The 22,077-nt window shown below is 37.8% G+C and overlaps 2 protein-coding genes and 2 long non-coding RNA genes across 8 annotated transcripts; 3 read left to right on the forward strand and 1 right to left on the reverse strand.

The window, feature by feature from the left end:
* The first annotated feature begins 1,693 nt into the window (after nt 1–1,693).
* LOC125587874 lies at nt 1,694–4,180 on the forward strand. Of its 5 annotated transcripts, none has more exons than XR_007324271.1 (7): nt 1,727–1,992; nt 2,162–2,310; nt 2,907–3,214; nt 3,336–3,415; nt 3,509–3,598; nt 3,689–3,797; nt 3,884–4,180. It is a non-coding gene; the product is annotated as an uncharacterized LOC125587874 (long non-coding RNA). The 5 variants fall into 5 exon arrangements; XR_007324272.1 differs by having other exon boundaries at nt 1,733–1,992; nt 2,907–2,966; nt 3,055–3,214; nt 3,689–4,180; XR_007324270.1 differs by having other exon boundaries at nt 1,694–1,992; nt 2,162–3,214; nt 3,689–3,766.
* A 2,067-nt stretch (nt 4,181–6,247) lies between these two features.
* Nucleotides 6,248–10,045, forward strand: LOC125587875 (endoribonuclease Dicer homolog 2-like). Its single transcript, XM_048759167.1, has 14 exons — nt 6,248–6,313; nt 6,506–6,570; nt 6,638–6,815; nt 7,029–7,142; nt 7,407–7,541; nt 7,649–7,733; nt 7,828–7,889; nt 8,011–8,151; nt 8,221–8,349; nt 8,435–8,564; nt 8,660–8,756; nt 8,834–9,029; nt 9,118–9,278; nt 9,389–10,045. The coding sequence occupies exons 2-14, from the start codon at nt 6,506–6,508 to the stop codon at nt 9,579–9,581; spliced, it is 1,686 nt and encodes a 561-aa protein (XP_048615124.1). The 5' UTR covers nt 6,248–6,313; the 3' UTR covers nt 9,582–10,045.
* Nucleotides 10,046–14,591: 4,546 nt separating this feature from the next.
* On the forward strand, nt 14,592–15,577 carry LOC125587876. Its single transcript, XR_007324274.1, has 2 exons — nt 14,592–15,067; nt 15,135–15,577. It is a non-coding gene; the product is annotated as an uncharacterized LOC125587876 (long non-coding RNA).
* Nucleotides 15,578–15,786: 209 nt separating this feature from the next.
* LOC106454438 (ABC transporter F family member 4-like) lies at nt 15,787–20,332 on the reverse strand. The gene is made up of 3 exons (XM_013896556.3): nt 16,534–20,332; nt 16,295–16,380; nt 15,787–16,217 (listed from the first exon to the last, which is right to left on the reverse strand). The coding sequence occupies exons 1-3, from the start codon at nt 17,078–17,080 to the stop codon at nt 15,921–15,923; spliced, it is 930 nt and encodes a 309-aa protein (XP_013752010.3). The 5' UTR covers nt 17,081–20,332; the 3' UTR covers nt 15,787–15,920.
* Nucleotides 20,333–22,077: the final 1,745 nt, after the last annotated feature.

A 22,077-nucleotide genomic window follows, 5' to 3' on the forward strand; every position in this document is an offset into this window, starting at 1 on the left:
ATGCAATCATATCAAATAGATTACAGACGATTTAAAAGAAAAAGATTATAAATTTCTTGTTATAAATTTCTTGTTATTATCCTCATAACTAGAGATTTGATTCTTGTTTTATAGTCGTCGAACTACTGAAGCATCCATAACAAACATTGAGCCAAGCCGGAGCAGCAGTATTCGAGAACGGAAAGCCAGTGAGCTTCAGTTCTCAAGAAACATGTATCCGAGAGCAGCGTCTAGACTACTAGAACTCGAGGAATCTTCTAAAGACACAACAAACATTAAGCCAAGCCAGAGCAGCAATGCGTCCCATGAAGCCTTCTTGCATCGTTTTCAGAGTTTGACAGTGGTGATAAAGTTATATGTTCTCATTCTTGGACTTCTGCTTTGATTTCAGAGCTGGAGAATTTCAAGAACAAGATACAAATAAGCTCGAAACAGATGGATGACTTTGCTGAAATGGAGAACGAATATAATAAAGATTCATCAGAGGCAGCGAAAGTTCAGAGGAACACTGATGAAATATTGAAGACATCGGTAAAACTCTGTCAGGTGTAAACCATTCAAGCTTAAACAGACTGAGACTTTCACTGTGGAGACAGAGTGCGATATCAGCAAGTGGATTCACAGAATTGTTAAAATTATTGAAGGAGTCAGCTTAAGAGATGAGAGGCATGTCTTAGTCTCACAGGGAGAATCAGAAAGGCTTTCGGGTTTGCAGAAAAGCAGACATGAAGAAGTTTGCAGAAGAGTTAAGCTCTGTGTTGGAATGGATGGCGAACCATTGTTTCTCTCTTCAAAATGTTTCAAGCATGAGAGAAGAGATCAAGAAGCAGTTCGAATGGGATGAGTCACTGAGTGGAAGCGATGTTTCCTCTTTAGCTTGCAAGGATCAGTGGATTAAAGACAGACCTGTCAATCACAAGCTGCCAAGCAAAGTGATGGAAGAAGAAGCAAAGGACAAGACAGAAAGGTAAATATGAATGCTTGAAGACTTCAGTCAATCATAGAGTTATCTCTAATGCATCCAATGGATTCTCAAGGTATTATTCTATGTCGACTAAAGCTAAGTGGTCTGTGTTGGAAGCCAATCTGGAAATATCTTCTCAAATCCTCTTCTACATCGATTTAAGGTTTGTTCTATTTGATTTGGACAAAGTAGAAGACATTTATGTTTTTTTTTTTTTTTTTTTTGTCGTTGGTTAATTATGATATTAAGAAATGTTACAAGACGATTTTACAACCGGCAATTCTACCTACTTTATGAGGATTCACGCCTGAGTGCATCATCCTGAGCCATCTTATGAGATCCAAGTCTGACGGTATTACTTGCACCATGCCATCTTATGACTATGACTGCATCATTTATGTCTTTAAGATGATTAAAAGAGATAGATTAACGTCTCCGTTTAATCTTCAACGTGGACTTTTTAATTGGTTTAATTTTGTTAAGTCAACTAAGATTTGAGGAATTATGTTGTGTACACAATAGTTGGAGCATTAAACTGTTAATTTCAAATACTCGAAGAATTAAATAGTCATTTTCTCGATAAACAATATCTAACACTACTAAAAGCCGAATAAGGAGAGCAACGAGCGTGCCACGTAGGATTTTTTATTCAGGCCAATAAGATTCATTTGCTTCGACACGTCAGAACAGCATTGTCTACAGAAACTGGGCCTCTGTGTGGTTTCCAACAAAATTAACATGGCCATGTGGAGCCCGACAATTACAATTCAACTTCTCAATTCTCTGTGATCGACTAATCCACTATATCTTCTATCTCTGTAACCCCCTCTTAATCAATGTTCTTTTTTGTCCAAAAAAAAAATCAATGTTCTTTTTATACCTTCTGGCTGGTTTCGTTCCACCTTACGTTCATCCTCCTCCTATATAAATGGCTTCGTCTAAACCTAAATCCTATCAAAATCGAAACCTAGCAGTAAGATCAACTGAAACCACTAATCACCGTAGAGCTCCTTCTGATCGATGAGCAGGTATGAGATTGACTTCCTCATATTCATTTTTTTACGACTCAATTCCACTTACCCATACGATATGAAATCGACTTCCTAAAGTGCTAGATTTCTGTTTGTTAAGATTTGTTCCACTGTCGTAACGATTCAATCCCTCTGATTAATTGGTGTGGTGTGAGCGTGATTGTAGCCTCTGAGCAATAATATTTTAAACGATGGAGATGACCACAATCTCTAGTGTGGAATTGGAAGAGGATAATTTTGGAGGAAGCTTAAGGTATCAAGGGGCTGCCACTCGCCTAATAGATGCATGTTGGACTCACGTTATGTACTTTGAAAGTAAGCTTTATCTCTCCCTCTCTTGAGTTTTAGTTTGTCTCATACTCCTGGTTTCTTTATCCACTTACGGACGATTCACAAATTCTCTGTGAGCTTATCAGATAGACTCAACACCGAAAGATACACCTCTAATTTGGTGTTGCTTTGTTTTAATCCTCAATCTAGAATTTTGCACTACCTTACATGTTCTAAGTAAGCTTTTTTTTAATAAATAAATATCTTATTCGTTTAACTACAAGTGAAACAATAGAATTACAAAGATTAAGTGATTGTGAATAGATGGCTAATATATATAGTGATATGTATTCCTGTGAAACTGTTTGGTGTCACTTTGTCCCCCTTTGACAGGAAAGATTGAATGGCACTTTCCACTTTTATCTTCTAGGTCCCTGAATCTACGATCACACTTTGATGGTCTAATTATCTTACTGCAAAATTGAATTATTCCAGCTTTGATTTACTTTGTATATGTTGTGTTATGTTTCATGGCTTTCTATGCTTGAACGTGCATTCTATCAATCATATTGACTTATTTTCCTGTCTGAAAATATTTTTCTACATTATTTTTCTTATGGATTGGCTTCCTACTTCTTCAGGGAGGAGTATATTTTAAGTGGCTCACAATATAAAAAAAACTCCCTCAGAAAATGTTTCAGGTACTGCAGATGTTAAATTTCAGCTAATGCATTTGTACGCGGCTAAAGTGAGAGTGACTTTGTTTTTCCTTCTCCTGAGTCTCCCAAGGTTTGGGATTTTTTTTGCATAAAATGGGTAGAGGGAGATGAAAGTAGCGTAGAAGATATTGCAGGGCACATGAAGAAAAATAACATATTTGGATTGACGAGTGAAGACATTTTATTGGTAAAATCAAATTCAGCATCAATTCAACGTTCATGAGAGAGAGGTATGCTTAATTAGTATAATGTGTCTTAGATTGGAAGTCATTGTTATTATGTTTCTTTAGATGGAATTTTATAACACAATGGTCGAGAGAAGATGTTGATGGTTAAAAAACTGCAATGCAGGCATACAAAGTAGCTAAAAAAATATTGACCAAGGTGAAGTTGTTGAACCAGACAAGGTTTCCTATGGACTAATGGAAAAGGTAATGACTTCAAAACTGCTTTAAAAGAAACTTGGGGTTGATGGTCACGGTAGATTTGTGTGCCAAAACTAACTCTTCAAATTTACTTTTTAGGGTTGATTTGATGGTCTGATAACAATATCTCAAGAAAGAGAATGACGATGTGGATGTCAAATTTGGTAAAGGCTGGCTGCTTCTTTACAGGTATATATAAATATTATACATTCTCCATTTTCTTTTATTTCTGATACTAAGATTCTAAATTTGTGACGTTTTTAATGCACACAACACAAGGATTGACATAGAAAGGTCACACATGATGAAGTTGCAGCTGCCGCGATGTACGATCATTCAGATTCAATCGTGTTTCAGGTATAAACAATAGAGAAAAGTGAGTCTGCAGGTATTATTCTTTGGGCCATATGTTTCTGTGTGACCCATAAAACATAGTTGACACCTCAAAACATTATTGTCATGTTTGTTTCTCAGTGGTGTTGCTGTGTGAATGGTGATGGAATATGCAGACAATATTGTATATTTGATAAACTGGCAAATACATATTCAATTCGCCAGCAGATCCTTGAGCAGTAGTTCATTTTTGTACATGGAATTTAATCTTTATCAGTCTGTATCTAGGTTTATTTCACATAGTGGAACTGCTTATCACTGCAGTTCTCTCTATTGTCTATGTATACTTATTCAGTTTTCATGTATCCTTAGCTTTCTACCTGGATTCAAGTAAGTTAACCGCATTTTCCTCTGTCAATACAATTCACATTTTACTCATATAGTAGCCCAACATAAGAGCTGTGTATACTGTGTTTGCACTTTGCAGGAGAGAGAGAGAGAGTCCTTACTTTTGTTCAGTTCTTATTGTCTTATTTGCCAAACCATATTCTATTGTCAGATTGTCTGCACTATCCAAAATACATCTATGTTTATAATCAACTTCTGTATCTACCAACTTACAACACACCAGCAGTTAAAAAAAAAAAAACTTACAACACACCTATTACGTAGTATTCAATTTGTATTTAATCATAAATTTTGATTTTTAAGAAAATAAATAGAAGAAATAGTTTAATATAAAGATCATCTCTGGTTGATTTTTATAAGTCTCTATATGGGTTAACTAGGTGTTTGCCCGCGATGCGGGTTTAAACTATTCATAAATTTTTAAAAAGTTCTTTGTACACTATATTCATTATACGAAAATAAATCTTAAAATAACTTAATATTCTATTTTTAATTATATAATTTATGTTTTTTTAACTTTTTACTAAAAGATTTTTTCAGATAACAATACAATATATATATATATATATATAAATAATCTTCTTTTTTTTTAATTATATTTTTAGATTTTGGAAAATTCAATATTCTATTTTTAACTAGATAATTAAGAATTTTATTTGATTAATATATAGTTATATAATTATGTTTTTAACTTTTCACTAAAAAACTTTTTCAGATAACAATACAACATATACAAAAATTATCTCCTTTTAAAATTATATTTTCAGATTTTGGATAATTCTTACTATTATTAATTTTAATCAATTATCTAATCAAATAAATTGAAATTTTGTTTTTATTTTTTAATTTATTTATATATTTTATTTATTCATTAAGGGTAAAAACTATTTTAACCACTATAACTTTTAACTTGAGAGCTCGATTCCAAAAATTTACTTCGCAAATAATAGTATAGATGAAACGAAAAATTTAAGACAAATATAAAGCATCCAAAATCGGAAAAAAAAATTTCATAACTAGCATTAACCCAAAACAGATAAAAATGTGAAGATAAAAAAAATTTACATTCATATTAATATTATAAATAATTTATGAAAGTTGTTACTCGCTTCAAACACTATGAACAAGATGGATCAAATCAAACCACTCACAACAAATCTAAAAACTAAAGAGCACATAAGACCAACATCAAATTTATTAGAACAATAATATATAGATGTAAGACAACTATACATATATCAGTAAAATCATATCTTAAATTCATTTTAATTGTAAAAAAAATATTAATATTTTTGAAAATGGCCAAACAATTAAAAATGGTAAAACAATGTAGTTTTTTTTCTAAACAATAGGTTTACATTTAAAATTATATCTGTCACATGTAAATTATATCAAATTATATATTGTATTCAAAAGGTCAGTTTTAAATTATTTGGCAAAACAAATACTCTTTCCATTTCACAAAGATAGACTTTCTAGCGTTTTCGCACATATTAAAAAAACGCATTAAGTCACTATACTAAATGTATCGCTTTCTGCAATTTCAATTTTTAATATTTTTTAACCAATAGTAATTCAATAAAATCAATTAATTTTTTTGAAATTTATAATTTTTTCATAGAAAACATAAAATATCTATCTTTTTCAAGAAAAAAATTCTCTAAAATATCTATCTTTTTGATAGTGAGGGAGTATAATATTAAAACGTCAAAATATATAATCCGCGCGAAGCGCGGAGATAAACTCTAGTATAATATAATTATAATAACATAAACTTAATTTTTGAAAAGTAGATAAAACAGCTTTAAAAGCTCGAGACTGGGCTTTGATAAAGCTTTAGTTGGGCTTTGTTAAAGCTCTCCATAAAAATTATGACGCCAGCGAAAGGATATTTTCACTGTCGGATCATTCACAGTAATAATTTCCCGTTACCGAGAGAGAGAGAGAGAGTCAAAAACATTCACACTCTTCTTCAAACAATTTTCAAAATTTGTTATTTTGTTTTCCTGGCGGAATATTCAGTTCTAATTTTTAATTAATAAATAGACAGGGCCTACCTAGCTTGATCGTTCGTTCAATCATCGTGGAAAGAAAAAAACCTTTCTTTCTTATTCTGCTTCTTCAGTAAGTTTCTTTTTCGTTTCTCGATCCTTCTTCTCGCTGGTATGTCACTTTCGATTATCTTTTTTGTGTCGTTTTTTGTATTTTACTGGAAAGTAAGGAATAGTTGATTTGATGATTTACTTGGCTGTCAAGAATTCTCCTTTTTTTTTTTTTTTTTTTTCTTTTTTGCTCTTTTGTCTTGTATATAAATAGATTCTCCTCTCTCTTTGCTTTTTAATCATATTGTTTTAGATGACGATTGTTGATATGGAGATTGAGAGCGCCGATCAAGTTTCTCCTCTACCGTTTGCGAGAAGGTAGTAATGATCTTGTTACGAGTGTTAACTTTTTTTTTCTTATGTTTGTTTGATTTTGAAAATGCAGTTATCAAGTGGAGGCGCTAGAGAAAGCAATGAAGCGGAACACGATTGTTTACTTGGAGACTGGCTCTGGCAAGACACTTATCGCCATCATGCTTCTCCGTAGCTACGCTTACCTTTTCCGCAAGCCTTCCCCTTGCTTCAGCGTCTTCTTGGTTCCTCAAGTTGTTCTTGTCACTCAAGTATGGCGCTTTCCTTTCTATCTATAGCTCTTATAGTATGTATTGAATGTGACTGTCTGTTGGTTTTAATCACATAAGCTCAACTTGATGGTAGTACACATTTAATTAATGTTCTGTAGAATTGGCTCATGATTGAAGTTGTAGGCTCATTGCAGAGAATGCACCAAGTTTTAGAGACATTAGTGTTAATTTATTCCGTTGTGTTCTACGCAGCAAGCTGAAGCGCTGAAGAGGCACACGGATCTTAAGGTGGGCATGTATTGGGGATCCATTGGGGTTGACTCTTGGGATGCTCCAACTTGGAAACAAGAAGTCGATAAATATGAGGTTTTATTTTTATGTATTTTTGAATGATTACATAAATACCTTCTTTTTTTTTTTGGCTGCTCTGGAGTGTTTAGTATATTACTTATTAGCTTCACTACTCGCCATTTCATGTTCTCTGCGGTTCAACACTTATACTAAGCTTCATCTCAATCTTTTATGCTCTGTATCTATACATATAAACTTGTGTGTTACGCCAAATGTTACTTCTACTGTTTGGAGATTTTAGTTGTTCACTCTATTTTTTCACGGCTCTCGCAAATGCAGGTTCTTGTGATGACACCTGCTATTTTGCTCAGTGCACTAAGACATAGTTTTCTGACGTTGAACATGATCAAGGTTCTTATCTTTGATGAATGTCATCATGCTCGGGGTAATCACGCGTATGCTTGTATCTTGAAGGTGAGCATAATAGTTACTCTTGGTAGTTAAACTCAGACCTGAATGAAATATCATTGTATAAGCCATCTATTGCACTTTTGACAATATATAGCCGTTTTACATGGCAGGAGTTCTATCACAAGGAGTTAAAGTCTGCAACTTCATCCGTTCCTCGAATATTTGGGATGACTGCATCCCCTGTGAAAACAAAGGGTATAAGATTTTAACGCATTTCTCATTCTATCCTGACTGGGTTTTGTTTTGCCACGTTTGGTTTTATTCCTTCTTTCTTCTCTCACCACCTCAGGTGAAAACTTGGATAGCTACTGGAAAAAGATTCATGAACTCGAATCTCTAATGAATTCAAAGGTTGCTCTTTTCTCATCTTGTCTTCTTTTGGTATTCTCTTTCCTTTATAATGATATCTTTCTTGTGCTGTTTTTATCTTGTGTATTCAATGATATTCATTAAATTTTCTTAATCCATTAAGGTCTATACATGTGAAAGTGAGTCTGTGCTGGCTCGGTTTGTACCCTTTTCTACTCCGAGTTTCAAGTTGTACCAGCACATGGAAATACCAAGCTCTACACGCGCAGGCATAGTAGCGGAACTTGAAAAGCTAGCCAAAGAGGTATATATATTCATCGAGATTGGTTTATATCTTCACATTAATGATGACAATGTTTTAATTGCATTTCAGCATCTCTTAGCCCTTGCAACTCTGGATCTCAAATCCTCCACTGTTAATACCATAAAGAAGAGACTGTCAAAGATATGTTCATCTATAACTTATTGTTTGGATGAACTTGGAATTTTGATGGCGCTGAAGGTAATTTTTTTTTGTTTTAATTAATGTTTCAAGGTTTAGGTTAAAAAGAAAACTAACAGAGTTGGTCTTTTTTTCCCCACAACAGGCTGCTCAGTCATTCTCAGTCAGTCAGAACGACTTTGTCTTGTGGGGTCAACAAGAGAAGTTTCGCGAAACCTCTATAAAAAAGTTCTGTAGTAATGCTTCACAGGCCATTTTAGCTTACATACCTGATGGTACATTTTTGCTAGATAATTTTGATATAACTGCAGATTCATTCTCTTTTTTTACTTTACCTCTGATCTTTTTTTGGCTCTTTCTGCACATATAGGTCCTTACTGGAGTGTTGCTAACATAGAAAGAAATTTGGAGGCAGGTCTCATTACATCAAAAATACTCTGCCTTGTTGAATCTCTTCTTGGTTATAGGTCTGGATTGCATGCACACTTTCTTTTTCCGATACACATCCGTTTAGAACCTGACCCTCTGAATTTAATTAATACAGGTCCTTGGAGAAAATACGGTGCATCATATTTGTGGAACGGGTGATCGCAGCTATGGTTTTGGAATCCTTTTTGAATGAAATTCTTCCAACCTATAATAGCTGGAAAACTAAGTACGTTGCAGGAAACAACTCTGGCCTGCAAAGTCAAACCCGGAAGAAGCAGAATAAAACTGTGGAGGACTTCCGAAAAGGCTTGGTATGGTCAAATTCTCTTGAACTGTTGGAGTCGTCTGCTTCTAGCAATTTTTTTTTTTTAATTCTGAGTAATCTCTTTTTGTTCGCAGGTAAACATCATCGTCTCAACATCTATTCTAGAGGAAGGTCTAGATGTTCAAAGTTGCAATCTGGTTGTCGGATTTGACCCTGCATCCAACATTTGCAGTTTCATACAATCTCAAGGGCGTGCTAGAATGCCTAACTCAGATTATTTGATGATGGTGGAAAGGTCTGTTGATATCTGGTTTCGCCTCAATAGATCTTATGATTTGATTGTGTAAACATTAGCTCCATGCTCAACAAAAATTAATTTCTTTCTCTTTATGTTGCCACTTGCAGTGGAGACATGGGCACACGATCTCGGTTAAAGAAATATATTTCTGGTGCGAAAAGAATGCGTGAGGATTCTTTGAGCCATTCTCTTGTTCCCTATCAACCTCTTCCAGATGATTCATCCGGGGAGGTCTACCGTGTCGACAGCACAGGGGCTATTGTAACTCATAACCAAGCATTTGTACGGCGAATATCCTAACCTTTCACCTGGACTACTAACCGACATGCGCTCTGCTTCAGTGAACAATGAATGTTATGCTCAAGTAGCGGTGAAATCAAACCTGCACAAACACGTTCTCCATGCCTCTCATGATCTCCACAAGCACATCTCCAGAACAGTTAGTGAGTTTGAACGGTTGTCGTCTGATAGGATACAAGAAGACTCGCTAGTTAACGTTGAAGCGGCGCTAAGGAAATCAACAAGACCACGTAAACCAAACAGCAAATATCTTTAAAAAGATATATCTTTTATTTAGTTTGTTTCAGTAGTTAAATAAGGGGAACACTTCTTACGTAACGTTCTCCACCTTTCCCATGTTTCCAGCATTGCAGGAGTCAATGACTCCATCTCATCTCATGTTTCTGTTATTTACTTCATGTACTTTCCTATTTAAAGAAATGAAAAAGACAAAAAGAGAAAAAACTACTTGTGTTCTTATTACTTGTGATCAATATTGATATCTCTTGGCAAGGGACCTATCACTGGTATCAGAGCTCGTTTCTTTTTTTTTTCTCGTTGACGGGTATTCTTTAAGACTCAACGTTCAACAGAAAATCCAAAATTTTTTTTTTTTCTTCCTGTTCATCACCATTGCGCCTCGTACCACCAAAAATTCAAAAAAAACCCAGCTTGAGTCTCAAAATCTACGGAACGAGACAATGGCCAACAACAGAGAACGTCTTGATTACCTTGAAACGAGTATGGGTATGGTTCAAGATGAACTAATCAAACTCACCACCGGCGTCAACGACAAGATTCGGGGTTTGGAGGACTCTTTCCAACGTACAATGGCAGAGTCAATCAAAGAACTGCGAGGGCTTGTCTTAGGCAATCGCGAAACCGAATCCAGCACGTCACAAGTACCACCGCGACACGACATAACACCACCACACACCACCCGCACCGACGATATCAACCCTTTTGGGGTCGCTCCTAGCAACCGTCGCCATGTTAAGCTCGAGCTTCCTCGATTCAGCAAAGGAGATCCGACAGAATGGCTCACCAAGGCTACTCAATACTTCGCCTACCACGAGATCACAGGCAACCAACGAGTAAACTTCGCCTCCTATCACCTTACGGAGGAAGCAAACGAGTGGTGGCAGGCGACTGTTCGAGCCCTGGGCGTGGATCAAACGCTTATCTCATGGGACACGTTCGAAGGAGAATTGTGGACGAGGTTTGGTCCGACTCGCATCACAAATTTCCATGAGGAGCTCTCAAAGATTCGTCAGACAGGGACGTTTCGAGAATATCAACGTGCTTTCGAAAGACTCCGCAACAAGGTTTCAAACTGGTCGGAGGAAGCACTCGTTGGAACATTCCTCGGCGGCCTTCACCACTCCATCGCTGATGATGTCCGCATGTTTCAGCCAAAGACTCTGCAAGAGGTCATGAACCTAGCTCGCATGAAAGATGATCAGTTGCAGAAACAGAAACGCTTCACACCCAAGAGTCAATCCTTCTCAACGCCAAGCACCCGAACATCCGTCTCTCAAACCACCACACCACCAACTGTGCAAACGCCTCGCAAACTCAGCTGGGAGGAGATGCGGAGAAAGCGAAGTCTGGGCCTCTGTTTCAGTTGCGACGAAAAGTACTCTCCAGGCCACAAGTGCGTTAAACCTCAACTCTTCATCATGGAAGGAATCGACGATGCAGATTCTGATGAAGCAGACACAGAGGAAGACAATTCAACACCCGAGATTACTCTCAATGCCCTCACCGGCTGGGATTCTCCAACAACAATGCGCCTCCTCGCCGTCGTCAACAATCACAACCTCCACGCTCTTGTCGATAGTGGCTCTACACATAATTTCATCAGCGAGAAAATTGCCTCCGAATTGCGATTACCAGAGACACTAACCAAACCGTTTGATGTTCGTGTTGCTAATGGTACTCCACTCCGATGTCGCCGGAGATTCGATGCTGTCAAAATTAAGATCGGCAGTGCTCAGCTCCTGATTACTCTCTACGCTCTTCCTTTAGTGGGCCTCGACTTGGTACTGGGAATCCAATGGCTGCAAAGTCTTGGACCTATCCTTACGGATTGGAAAGCCCAAACGTTGCAGTTAAATTGGGAAGGAGATACCCATATCCTAACTGGGCTTCATCAAAACAAAATCAGTCCCACCACAAGAGAGGAAATTGAGAAAGAGGCCCGCCAAGGTCATCTTCTCTTTGCGCTGTGTTCGACGGAGAACTCTTCCACACCGAAAGAACTCAACGACGACATACGCGTGCTTTTGGATGAATTCAACGGAATTTTCAAGACACCGGACGGTCTCCCTCCCCTCCGCGATATCGAGCATAGCATTACCCTCAAGGAAGGAACTAACCCTATCAACGTCCGCCTTTATCGCTACGCCTATTTCCAGAAAGACGAGATCGAGCGACAGGTTAATGAGATGCTCCAAGCAGGCATAATCCGAACCAGTTCCAGCCCCTTCTCCTCCCCTGTACTCCTCGTGAAGAAGAAAGATGGGTCATGGAGGTTCTGTACCGATTACAGAGCACTCAACTCTGCCACCATCAAAGATCGTTTTCCAATTCCTACGGTGGAGGATATGCTCGATGAACTACACGGTTCGGCTTACTTCACTAAACTGGATCTTACCGCCGGCTTCCACCAGGTACGAATGAGCTCTGCTGACATTCACAAAACGGCGTTTCGAACCCATCACGGTCACTTTGAATACCTCGTTATGCCTTTCGGCCTCTGCAACGCACCATCGACGTTCCAGGCGCTCATGAATGACATCTTCAGACCTTACATGCGCAAGTTTGTGCTCGTCTTTTTGACGATATACTCGTCTATAGCCCTACGTGGGAAGCACACTTACAGCACGTTCGAGAGGTACTAAGCTTAATCCAACATCACAAGCTTTCTGTCAAATTTAAGAAATGTGAATTTGGAAAAAGAGAGCTCGAGTACCTTGGCCACATCATCTCCAACACAGGCGTGACAGTGGACCAGTCTAAGGTGCAAGCAATGATGGATTGGCCGGTTCCCACATCAGTTACTGATCTCCGAGGCTTCCTTGGCCTCACTGGTTATTACCGCAAGTTCGTACGTGACTATGGGTTGATCGCAAGGCCACTTACCAACCTACTTCGCAAAGGTAAATTCGTATGGAGCCCTCAAGCAGACACAGCCTTTAACAACTTGAAAGAGGCATTAACAACTACTCCTACGTTGGCTCTTCCCGACTTCTCCAAACCTTTTGTGATCGAGACTGACGCCTCCGGTGAGGGGATTGGTGCAGTTCTTTCTCAGAACGGGCAGCCTATTGCCTTTATGAGTCGGTCTTTGGGTGTTACAAAGAAGGCATGGTCAACTTACGCAAGGGAGATGTTGGCGATTATCATAGCTATTCGAACATGGAGACCTTATTTGTTGGGGCGCAAATTCACTATTCAGACAGACCAGAGGAGCCTACGATATATGTTGGAGCAGCGTATTCTTACACCAGAACAACAGAAGTGGATGTCTAAACTTGTTGGGTATGATTATGACATTGTTTACAAGCCAGGAAAAACTAACTCTGCTGCTGATGCTTTATCTCGCGTACCAGATAGCCCTGTCTTGGCAGCCATATCAGTCCCACAAACCTCTATCTGGAACGATCTCCGCGCGCTGACGTCCTCTGATCCTTACCTCCTCCGCATTGGAGCCACTGCAACAGAGAAACCAGGTCAACCGTACTCTTGGAGAGATGGTCTACTCTGTTACAACAACAGAGTTGTTATTCCACCAGGTTCCTCTCTTATCAAGCAACTATTATTTGAGCATCATGATACAGCATTGGGTGGTCATTCTGGTGTCTTACGCACGTTCAAAAGACTATCTCACCACTTCTATTGGCCTTCAATGCACAAGACAGTGGTCAACTACATTTCTCATTGTGATACTTGTCAGCGAGCCAAGTCACAAACAATGTCACCAGCCGGCCTCCTCCAGCCACTCCCTGTTCCCGAACAGATTTGGGAAGATATCTCCATGGACTTCGTCGACGGTTTGCCTCGTTCTGGTTCTTTCACGTCAATCATGGTCGTCGTCGACAGACTTAGTAAGTCAGCTCATCTCATACCATTATCTCACCCTTACACTGCCTCCATCGTTGCTACACAGTTCATCGCCAACATTGTCAAATTACACGGCCCGCCTCGAACAATACTCAGCGATCGAGACCCAATCTTCCTCAGCCACTTCTGGAAGGAATTATGGCGACTCTCAGGTACAACACTTCAGATGTCTACCGCCTATCACCCTTAGACAGACGGCCAGACAGAGGTGGTGAACCGTTGCATTGAGCAGTACCTTCGCTGCTTTGTCCAACAACGCCCAACGCACTGGAGTTCCTTCCTTCCATGGGCTGAATATTGGTACAACACCACCTTTCACTCCAGCACCGGTACGACTCCTTTTCAGACTCTTTACGGTCGTCCTCCTCCTGCTATTCCACGGTATGAACTTGGCTCAACTCTTGTTGGTGAGATTGATGAACAATTACAGCATAGGGACGAGCTGCTAGATGACCTCAAACATCACTTGGAAGCTTCAAACAACAGAATGAAACAGCTTGCTGATGCACATCGCAGAGACATTGAGTTCGAGATAGGAGATTGGGTTTTCCTGCGCCTCCAACCATACCGTCAGAAGACTGTTCTCCGCCGCTCTTCACAAAAGCTCTCCCACCGCTACTTTGGCCCATTTAAAGTCGAAGCCCGAATTGGACAAGTCGCTTACCGCCTCGCTCTACCTTCCACCGCTCGAATCCATCCTGTCTTCCACGTCTCATTACTAAAGAAACGTGTCGGTACTGATGAACCCGTTTCAGTTCAACTACCACCATTGAAGGAATCTGGTCTCTTACGCCTCACTCCCGCCAAGGTCCTGCAACACCGTACTATTCAAAAGAATGGGAAGGAGTTGATTGAGTTACTAATCCAATGGGTTGATTTGCCTGCTACCGAGGCTACTTGGGAGGAGAAGGACCAGATCACTGCCAGCTTTCCGACATTCCACATGAACCTTGAGGACAAGGTTCTTTCTGAGGATGGGAGTGTTGATAGGATACAAGAAGACTCGCTAGTTAACGTTGAAGCGGCGCTAAGGAAATCAACAAGACCACGTAAACCAAACAGCAAATATCTTTAAAAAGATATATCTTTTATTTAGTTTGTTTCAGTAGTTAAATAAGGGGAACACTTCTTACGTAACGTTCTCCACCTTTCCCATGTTTCCAGCATTGTAGGAGTCAATGACTCCATCTCATGTTTCTGTTATTTACTTCATGTACTTTCCTATTTAAAGAAATGAAAAAGACAAAAAGAGGTAGACTTTCTACCCAAAAACTACTTGTGTTCTTATTACTTGTGATCAATATTGATATCTCTTGGCAAGGGACCTATCATCGTCTGTGCAATCCAGTTTTGGATGGGAATCCGAAATAGCTTTCCCAAAGGTAAAACACACATTTCTTTTATTTCTCTATTCTCTTGACACAGAGCCTTAATGTCATGGATTGTCAGGTTCTTGGAGATGTGATAGAGTCTTTAGCTGGTGCGATACATGTTGACTCGGGTTACGACAAGGAAGTAGTGTTTGCGTGTATAAAACCGCTTTTGGGATGTATGATAACTCCAGAGACTGTGAAGCTGCATCCTGTGAGAGAGTTGACAGAACTTTGCCAGAAAGCTCAGTTCGAGTTGACTAAAGCTAAAGGCTTCGAGAATGGTGAAGCTTACTTCACGGTTGAGGTGGAAGCTAAGGAAATGAGTTTTGCTCACACAGCAAAGGCCTCTGATAAGAAGACGGCTAAGAAGTTGGCTTACAAAGAAGTCTTGAATTCACTTAAGAAGTCTTGACTCCTAAATTTCTCATTATTGTGGAATCGAATAAAACTCTATTAAAGATCTTTCAGATGATTAATATTCTGTTTTGGTTTATTTTGGAAAAATTAACATTTTTGGTTAATTATTGCATTTATGATATCAATTTTTATTTTTAATTTAATCGTATCAAATAGATTGCAAACGATTTAAAAGAAAAAAAATCATTATTTCTGGTTATAAATTTCTTAATATAAATCCTCATAACTAGAGAATTAATTCTTGCTTTATAGTTCACTAAATATATTGTCTAATAGCATCATAACATCGGTAATCATTACAAACACAGTTTCTACTAATCCATCTTGCTACTTGGTTAAAAAAAAGCTCTGTTAACAGAACAAGACAAAACTGTATAAACCAAAAAAGAATATAACAATATGGCAAAGACGGGAAAAAAAACAGCCTAAAGTGGCTTAAGGTGAATCAAGCCAAAAGCCAAAAGTTCTTGTGACGTTTGGTAGTGATCAAGTAACCACCAAGCTTACGGTTCTTTGGTTTAACAGCAATGGTCATACATGAAGCCTTCTCTAAGCAATACTTGAGAACTCCAGCTCGGCTACGTCGTTTCTTCCATCCCCAACGCTTCACTAGTCTCCAAACCGGCGGTTTCTTCTCTTCTCCAACCACTAAGAGAGTCACTTGTTGTTCTTTAGCTTCTGCCACTATCTTCTCTCCTTTCTCTTTCTCTTTTCCTTCTAGTCTCCTTATCTCTACCTCTATCTGTTATTGTATATACACATGATCACATTTTAGCGTTTTGAAACGCTGAAAACGTTTTTGTAAGAATATAGACTCACCCCTGGTCGCTTTGTTTGGCAGAGTTTCTTTAAAGTGTGGACGAGTTCATCGGTCTTTACTTCACGTTTCCGATTCTTCTTCTTGCCTTTATAACAAGTTCAAGATCTTTAGAAAGCCAAATAATACTCAAGATCCAAACATTTTACTCTAGTACTAAATGCGTTTTTACTTATGCCGCCGACCGAATCAGCCAATATAACGTTTTGATGATGAATTTAAAAGTGAAAAGAGATATAACCTTTTCTAAAGGGTTTGGAGAAATATAAGAGGAAAAGATAGTCATGTGATTGTAGTGTGTGCTTCAAAGCCCATTCAAGAGCACCAGTTGAAGCAACCACTTTATCCACCACCACCATCACTCTATTCCCTGCCTCAGTGATCTCCTCCTTTGCTGCTTCCACCGCTTCCACTTCTATTATCTCTTCTTCACGTTCAGTTTTGCCACCGCTTACAACGCTTTTTCCATCATCATCTTGTTCCTCTTCTTCTATTTCTATTTCTCCTTCTCCTTCTACACCTTCCTCCTCTTCAAATTCTTCATACTCGCTACTACTGTCACCATCGTTTTCCTCTTCTCTAACGCCATTTTCTCTTCCAAGAAACTCGATTCTTTGGTCCCTCTCTATGGAACGAGAACCAGGTTTGAAACTGGATGTTGATGAACGGATCCTTACATGTTTTAAACTCAACTTTACTGATTTCTTTAGCGATCTAGGCATCTTTTCTTCTAAGAATCTTGATTGTAACAACCATACATTGATCTTGACTATTATTATTGTCCGCATAAAAACATACGTGCAAGAGAACAAAACAACAAAAGAGTTCCTAGGACGTGCGTACCACTAAAATATATTAGTCCGAAGCTAAGGACAGAACAAATGCGTTGTAATGTAACTTTGTAATGAGACATTTTTGGCTGTTCATGGTTTAGTGTTTGTATTATAATGTTTTACTAGGTGATAACCCGCGCCCTGCGCGGGGTATTTCACTCGGTGATTTAATGTTTGAAATCAAAAATAGAGTATGTATTTGCAATATATAATTGATGAAGTAGGACTTTATAACAACGGAGGAAAGTTTCAAGAATGGTAAAAGCATATTTAAACAATAGAAGAACTCTCTTATAACTAAAAAGCTCATTTATTATTAAGATGCATAATTATAAAATTTATCATAATAGTTCTTAAGTAAGATGTTGAAAGCCAAAACAAAAATATAAATGTAAATAGAATACTAATTAAACGAAAAAATCTTCAATTTAATAGACACTCCAACATTAATTTCAATTTGCCGGCATAGGAATTCTGTGACCATAGAAGCAGAAGAAGATACAAATTAGGGCACTCTATTTTCTTATCGCCAACCAAGAAACACATGCAAGTATTAATTTAGAAGATACTTACTTCGATCTGAAGTTTTGTATTTCTGTCATGTCCTGATCAAATAAGACTTGAGAAGAGCTTTCTAGGTTAGTGATATATCTGAAACCACCTAAATAAGAAGTATAAAATACATAAGATATTTTAATCTGCAAAATATGCAATATTAGATAGCTAACCTTCTCCCCAATGGATTCTCCATGATCTCAAAACACAGACATTCACTGGAGCACGTGAGTTAAGGTTGTATTCATTCAAAGTCACTGCTTCCTTTCCATAGGCAACACACTTTAAGTGTTTTAACTTGTAATTCATTTGGTGAGTTAGCATATTGATATATATGAAAACTAATATCTGTTTCTCAAAACAAAATATGAGTAAAGTCAGAAGTTCAAACTCTGTGTTAACCAAAGTGAACTCCATCCTGGTATTCTGATAAGAAAATATCTCGCCAGGTCCTAGTTCTTCAAGTTGTTGCACTCCCCTACAACAACCATAGCTCCACAAAGGTCTACACAAATAATGGAAATAAGATGAAAATTGTTAGCTGAACCATCTTACACGGCCGAGTTAAGTAACTAATCAAAAACGAAACAAACTTATACATAACATACCAATACAGTACATTGGATGTGACAACCCTTTCAGTATTGTATTAAAGTTCGCAAGGATAAGAAAATTAGAATCACTCGGTATCTAAGAATATTATGTTTCTAAATAATCTATATAAAACATTAAATTTAATGATCTTTGCCATAACTGTAATTTTTATTAAACTTATGATACCATGTGAGAGAAAGGAAATAACTAAATGTGAAAGTTTACTTCGTATTCAACATTTTGCGAATATTGAACATTAATATTTATATAGAAACACTATATATCCCCTATATAAATTCGGAAACAAACGAATTACAGTCTTTCTAACAAAATATAAAAAAAACATTATATACTCGGCTCTTTGCGAAAAATGTTTCTCTTTATATTGGCTTTAAGAGAAATCAGAGGGAAGGAAACATAAGTTTAATTTTCTAACTGTGATTATACATGTTTTTATGATATAACATAAACAGTATATATCATAAGGATCCCATAATTTTCATTGGTTGAAACTATATAAATGCGATCGTAAAAATAAGTGAGGATGGGAAAACAGTATATATCATATACACTTGAATAATATATGAAATTTGATTTTTGTGTGCGTCTATGTTATTTTTATGATTACATTTTTAGGAAATACGACTAAAGCAATGAGATGACGACATTGGTCAAAAAAAAAAAAACTAAAAATCTCAGACGCATAATAGTCCGTATAAGGCAACATAGATAAGTTTAGAACGGAACCAAACTTTTTAATAAACTTCGCTCTAATAAACTTTGTTGAATGAAAAAATGTCTACTTAAAAACATGCACAGAGATCCTGCAATCTTGAAATTACTGAAAAGTAGTTGTATAAATGGTATACATAGCAGCTTGAAGAGTACATATAATTTTGATGCGCATAACTTCAGTTGGTTTGCCTGCAAATTGTGTGTGTTTGAGTTGTCGATAGGTAATTGTCCCTGCAATTACTTATATTAACTGTTTGCTTTAAAACATGAGTATTTACTATATAAAAGTACGCAATCGGCATACCTTCCACGTTAAAACACTTGTTCTTGCACAAACTTGCCGCACAACCTCTGTTAATTAAACATAAAATATTATAAGCAACATAGACAATATATAAAAAATTTAAGACTTCTCGTAAGAACATATAATACCATAAGCAACACAGCAAATACTTACTTATATGTCTTTTTCTTCAAATAAATTCTGAAAAACTTCTTTGTAAACGACATTCATGGTTGACCTCTGTGGCTTTCCAACTTTGTCTGTAATTAAAATCTTTAACCCTTTCCTGGATTTCACTTTGTGGGTTTTAACCAGGGTTGACCTTTGTGGCTATTATGTATTATAATATTAAATATGTTTTAATATCTTTGAAAGTGATGTCTCGTTATAATGGTTGCATGAACTATAAAGCGTATCGTTATAATGGTTGCATTATATTTAGTTTTGAAAGTGATGAGTACATCTTTCACTCTGTGGGTGACGTAGTGGATCGTGATGCAAACCCCCCCCCCCAGCGATGTGCACGGACAGAGCACAACCGTCTATGGTTTTGAAAGTGATGAGTACATCTTTGAGATGAACGGTCATGTCTCGTTGAAATATGATACAGATTGTGCTCTTCTTCAAAGTGTTCAGGATGAGTTCTTCATTGAACCACGACGTGTCTAAACGTTCCGAGCCTTGGGGTAACTGGGTCGTCGTTTCCTGAGTCGGGGGATACGTAGAACTCCGAACCTTTCATTAAAAACAGTGCGGTTGAAGTAAAAGGTGGGTAAGAATGAAGAAGAGACAAATCCGTAGCATTAGCTTTACGTGAGAACTCCAAATCATGAGTTGGTTACTTATTTTTCTAGAGTAAGGAAACTCTTTAAGAAATCCGCTAATAGAAAAATCAAATAAGGAAACTAATTTGTGAGAGTCTCTCTCCAATAGACACGTGTCCTAATTGGTGTGAAAGCATTAACTCCAATGCTCCTCTTTTAATATATAAGAGATATAGAAAGTTATGGTCATAATTATTTTTATGCTTTTAATTTATATATATTTTATATAGTTTATAGACGTATCTATAAATTTTTATTTTGCCGTTTCCTGATTTTTCCGTCTCGGTGCAAGTGTGCAACATAGCTTTTTATTGGATTTTCAAGAACTGAATACTGTAATACATGATTACATTACTTCTCAATACTTAGATATCGCATAAGCGAGTTCTAGCTTCTATTGCAACTTGTTTCTCCACAATTTCTTCCAGAAATTACCGATAAATTTCGAATTACGTTCCACACTCTTCAGACAGCGAGCTAGAGCGATACCATCCTTCTTCTTCCCGTCCTTACTCACATGTGCAACCATTGCAAAACCGCAAGTAGCCGGCATCAAAGCAGTCAAATCAGCCAAAACCTCACTTGACATCACAATCTTCTTTTCACATCCATAGAACCGATACAAATCTGAGTACCTAAAATTTATATTAGATCATATCTTCATAAAGAAATATAGCTAATATGGAAATATATTACATGTAGATAATCATATAGTAATATTAACATCTTAGCCAAAAAAATGAATTTAAATATCTTAGCAAAAAAAATGAATAATAACATGTTAGCCAAAAATATAATCGGTGTACCTTGGAGGAGCTTCCTTAATGGCAATCTCTTGTGTCTTCAAACGAGAAAGATTAGCACTAAACATTTCCAACACATCTCTGGCTGGTGATAGATTCTCCCACTCTCTAGCAGCTTCACGTATCACCATTATCCTCTGAACTGGAGGTGGAGTTGGGTGGTTGTAACGAAGAGCTAGCGAAGGCATTATAAGCTGATGCTTATACATAACCTTTGCAAGCCAATACGTTTGCGCAATACCAAAAGGATGTGGAGCAACACGTAGAAGACACTCCTTGTGATTTGTCATCAACAAATTAGCAGTATCAGGAGTCTTGAGTGTTTCCAAGTAAGAGTTACCAATGCGACCCATGTACTCGTCTCCTCTAACGTAAGTCTTGTCCTTGCTCAAGTGCAATAACCCAGAGACCGCCAAGATGTTACGACATAGGTTCTTAAGAACCTCTTCGTAGCTCTGTTGAAACGCTAGAACATCGGCTTCATCATCGGTAGAAGGCAACTTAGTTGTACAAACTGCTTCTGTCTTAAAGGCGCTTCCTAGGGCAGGATAGATACCTACGCCTAACCCATAAGCACGAACCCAAGCTCGAAGAGGATAATCCCCAACAGAGCCAAGGTTAAGAGCAGCAATCATATGAAGAGTATATGGCTTCAGCTTGATACGTAAACGAGCTGAAGAAACATTCACAACGTTACTGCACCATGCAGAATCGGTGACAGTGGCATTCTCAGTAAGGAGATAACCAAAGTCTCGAATGTCGAAGTTAAACTGCAAGACTTTGCTTAGGTTACCAAACATTTCATCTGAATCTTCTTCCATCGTCTCCCACGTAGGTCTCTCGGAAGAAGGTGTCATCATTTCAAGACCGTCGACTACTTCACGGATCTTCTGAACAGTGGTCGTGTGTATAGTCTTCACGAGTGACTCTATCTCGGTGTAGGGCATTGAGGCGACCTTCCAGAACCTTGAGTAGAGAGTGGGGCGTGTGTGGCAGAGTGTCGGGATCGTTGTAGTCCATGACATTCCCAGTGCAGCTGGGATCTTCAGTTTCTGATGCTCTGGTAGGTATTCAACTGAAACACCCTGTACTGGGAGATGAAGATTCCTGGACGTAATAGATAGACCCGAGATTGCCTCCATTCAAGAGATATAACCA

Source organism: Brassica napus, chromosome C5 (genome assembly GCF_020379485.1).
Source record: "Brassica napus cultivar Da-Ae chromosome C5, Da-Ae, whole genome shotgun sequence".
In the NCBI taxonomy this organism is placed as follows: domain Eukaryota; kingdom Viridiplantae; phylum Streptophyta; class Magnoliopsida; order Brassicales; family Brassicaceae; genus Brassica; species Brassica napus.

Bases quoted from the DNA above. Each gene is read 5' to 3' on its own strand.
- LOC125587875 (XM_048759167.1), top strand. From the start codon at position 6,506: ATGACGATTGTTGATATGGAGATTGAGAGCGCCGATCAAGTTTCTCCT. The intron at 8,350-8,434 runs GTAATTTTTTTT...TCCCCACAACAG, and splicing joins GAATTTTGATGGCGCTGAAG to GCTGCTCAGTCATTCTCAGT. The intron at 8,565-8,659 runs GTACATTTTTGC...CTGCACATATAG, and splicing joins TTTAGCTTACATACCTGATG to GTCCTTACTGGAGTGTTGCT.
- LOC106454438 (XM_013896556.3), bottom strand. From the start codon at position 17,080: ATGCGGACAATAATAATAGTCAAGATCAATGTATGGTTGTTACAATCA. The intron at 16,381-16,533 runs GTTATATCTCTT...CTTGTTATAAAG, and splicing joins CTCCAAACCCTTTAGAAAAG to GCAAGAAGAAGAATCGGAAA. The intron at 16,218-16,294 runs GTGAGTCTATAT...ATACAATAACAG, and splicing joins GCCAAACAAAGCGACCAGGG to ATAGAGGTAGAGATAAGGAG.